The 3108-nt window shown below is 32.7% G+C and overlaps 1 protein-coding gene across 1 annotated transcript; it reads left to right on the top strand.

The window, feature by feature from the left end:
• The first annotated feature begins 1827 nt into the window (after positions 1-1827).
• Positions 1828-2298, top strand: LOC141660481 (uncharacterized). The gene has a single exon (XM_074467468.1). The coding sequence runs from the start codon at positions 1828-1830 to the stop codon at positions 2296-2298; it is 471 nt and encodes a 156-aa protein (XP_074323569.1).
• The last annotated feature ends 810 nt before the right edge of the window (positions 2299-3108 follow it).

The following is a 3108-nucleotide window of genomic DNA, read 5'->3' as shown; positions in this document are numbered from 1 at the left end:
AAAATTAAAATTAAACTAAATATAATTAGTTGAATTTTTAATTTGGTTAGTGTAAAGGGTTTCAGGTAGAATAAAATTTAAATCAAATGAATTGTTATTCGTATATTATCAATCCGAGCTAAAACTTAACGTTCAAATTAAAAAAATTATATTTCGTAAAAACACATAGATAATCCTATATTTTTCATTTAGTAACATTGTTATTTTCAAATTTTAATTACTCAAAATAAAAATATTAAATTTATATGTGTACATGTATAATTATTTTCAAATTATTTAATATAACAATTTGGAAATTCCGTATTTTAAAATTTTTAATTCAATTCATATTTAAAATATTATCCAACATAAAAGAAAAATCTGTGTATCGCACCAATTCTTAGCTAATAATATAAGTAATGTTTTTACTCTATAAGGAATGGAACATACTAGCCTAAAGATTTTAAAATTGATATTTTACCCTTGATTATGTCAATTATATATAAGATATAATATAATATATTTAAAACTTTCAATTATATTTCTCAAATACTTTTTTTTAACGAGTAAAAAAGAATACCTATAAAAAATACTACTTTTCTAATATTTTTTTTGCAGTTTTACTATATGATCAAAATATTTGTAAAAATACAGTATAACCAAAATCAACCAGATATGCAACTAATTGTATCAATTTTTTTTCGTAGAAACCCTCGGTCGCTACCCTTCGGGGCGCACTGGGTAAACCCCACGGGTTCACGCAATAGCCTTATCGATTTTTTTTTGTATTCGAGGTAGGGCCGTACACGGTTTGAATTGGATTGATTTTGGAGTAAAAGTCGAACCAAAGCGCGAAGAGTGATTTAAAAAAAATTCATTCGCATCCGCAAATGCAGTTGTGGTTTACCAAGTCATTTGTGGTTGAAAATTTACGGTTATTGTGATTCAGTTTGCAATTCAACCACTTAGTATAAAACATTAAGAATCACAAAAAAGAACAGTAAAACGTTTATAAATTAACGTAGAGTGAAGAGAGTAACGAGCGGGTAAGCTAATATTAGATTGTATACTAAAAATATATATCTTATTATCGATATATTTTGCGGCTGCGATTTAACGATTTTTTAAAAATTTAAAATAACATCCAAATCGCATGTATAGGATTATTAAATTTTTTATCCACAACCAACCCGTTTTCCACAATTATCCGCAAATGCGATTCGGTTGTGAACGGTGCGAGTAGTTATTAAAGTTGAGCAGTTCGTCTGTACACCTCTAATTCGAGATTGCATTTAGTTGTATGGACTTTTAGAAACATGTCGAGATTGAATGTAGTTGCATCGAGTCACATGAAACCGTATATTCACAAAAAACTACAATTTTGTAAATTTTTTTAACTTGGATATCATTGTAAAAAAGTCCTAAAAAATGATCGGACTAACGCCTTACTCCCGAATTTTAAAAAGGAAGGAAAGCAATACTCCCGAGTTTTAAAAACGAAGGAAAGCAAGTGGGAGGGTAAATAAAGTTGTTTCACTTCCCTCCTTAATCATGCTCCCGAGTTTTTAAAAGGAGTAAAAGCAAGTGTTATTGAATACAAATTTAACAATCTTTCACTCCAAAATTTTCACTCCAAAAATGGGATAAAAGTATTTTACCTCATAATCACTTACTTTCCTCCCATTAAAAAACTCGGGAGCAAGCCGTAAAGAATTTGGGAAATTTAATTTCTGCCTTTAGTTGTAACAAAGATGCCAAGCTAACACAAACGTGTCTCAATCTAGGGTCAAACAAAACAATATCCTAGTCCATCGGACCCATTTCACACAACACATCCCCACAATCCCCATGGCCAAATCTCATCTGTTTCTGTCCATCCTCATCTTCTTCTTCATCATCATCATCATCCCCTTAATCTGTGGAACCCCAACAAACACATCTAAACTGTCACTTGCCCACACACAACTCATCAAATATGGGTTCCCCATCGGTTTACTCCCCACCAATGTCCACTCCTACACTATCAACACCACCACCGGTGATTTCTGTGTTGTTTTGAATCACAACTGCCGTGTCACTCTTCCTCCTGATAATTACTTGGCTACTTATTCCAAGAAAATTACTGGCAAGATTGTGGAGAATAAGATTAATGAGCTTAATGGTATTAATGTTAAGGCCTTTTTTAGGTGGTGGGGTATTACTGCTATTAAGAATAATGGTAAAGATTTGACCTTTGAGGTTGGTATGCTTTCTGCCAAGTACCCTGCTGATAAGTTTGGGGACTCTCCTGCTTGTGAGGGCAAACACTCCTCTTCTTGAAAGGTATATATATATGTACTACAACTACAACTTGTTCTTTAATTAGTAGAATAGCTTTATTATGTAATTCAATATGTTACTAGTTAGTTTGATGTTTGTTTGCCTTGGCGAATTGCCATCTATTCTAGCATCTAAAGGGGACGTCAGTTTACAAAAATGTTATTCATAGTTTTTATGGGAATTTTTATCTGTTGAACGTGAAGTTAATCACAGTTTACAAAATTTGACTCCAAGTAGCAATTCTATGAGCGATATAATTGTGAAAAGAATGTATAGTAGTTTTTCTTCATGCGTTTAATGGGCAATCATGTAATAGCTTTTGGCCTGACTTTAATATGTTGTATATGCTATCTTAATATAATTGACTATATGCAAAGGATTGAGATATCTGGAATCTGTTGGGTAGGTTTTATAAGTCCCTGGATAGTGTTTTGAATGTTTCTAGTTCCCTGCCGTTTTTGGAGTACATGTGCTTCTCCTGTATCGACTCAGCAGGAGACAACAAGGGGCAGAGGTCAGCTGGGCGCAACCTGTGGTGGTTGAAAATAATAGGAATATATATATATATATATATATATATATATACATATTTATGTTAAAGAGCATAAGATTTTGTTGGGGCCTTCCTCTACCACCTTAAGGTTTTAGACAGACTAGTTACTTAACATGACATCAGAGCTCGATTTAAGAAGAGACTCGGGTTCGAGTCCTCCCACCCCCATTTATTTAATTTAAATATTTGTTAGTTGTATTTGTTACCGTCACTCATAGCAAAAAGTATCGTACGATTGAGTGGGAGTGGTAGGGGCC

This window comes from Apium graveolens, chromosome 5 (genome assembly GCF_009905375.1).
Source record: "Apium graveolens cultivar Ventura chromosome 5, ASM990537v1, whole genome shotgun sequence".
NCBI classification, from domain to species: Eukaryota; Viridiplantae; Streptophyta; class Magnoliopsida; order Apiales; family Apiaceae; genus Apium; species Apium graveolens.
Note: the sequence above shows the minus strand (reverse complement) of the source record. Positions and strands in the feature narration are given on the sequence as shown.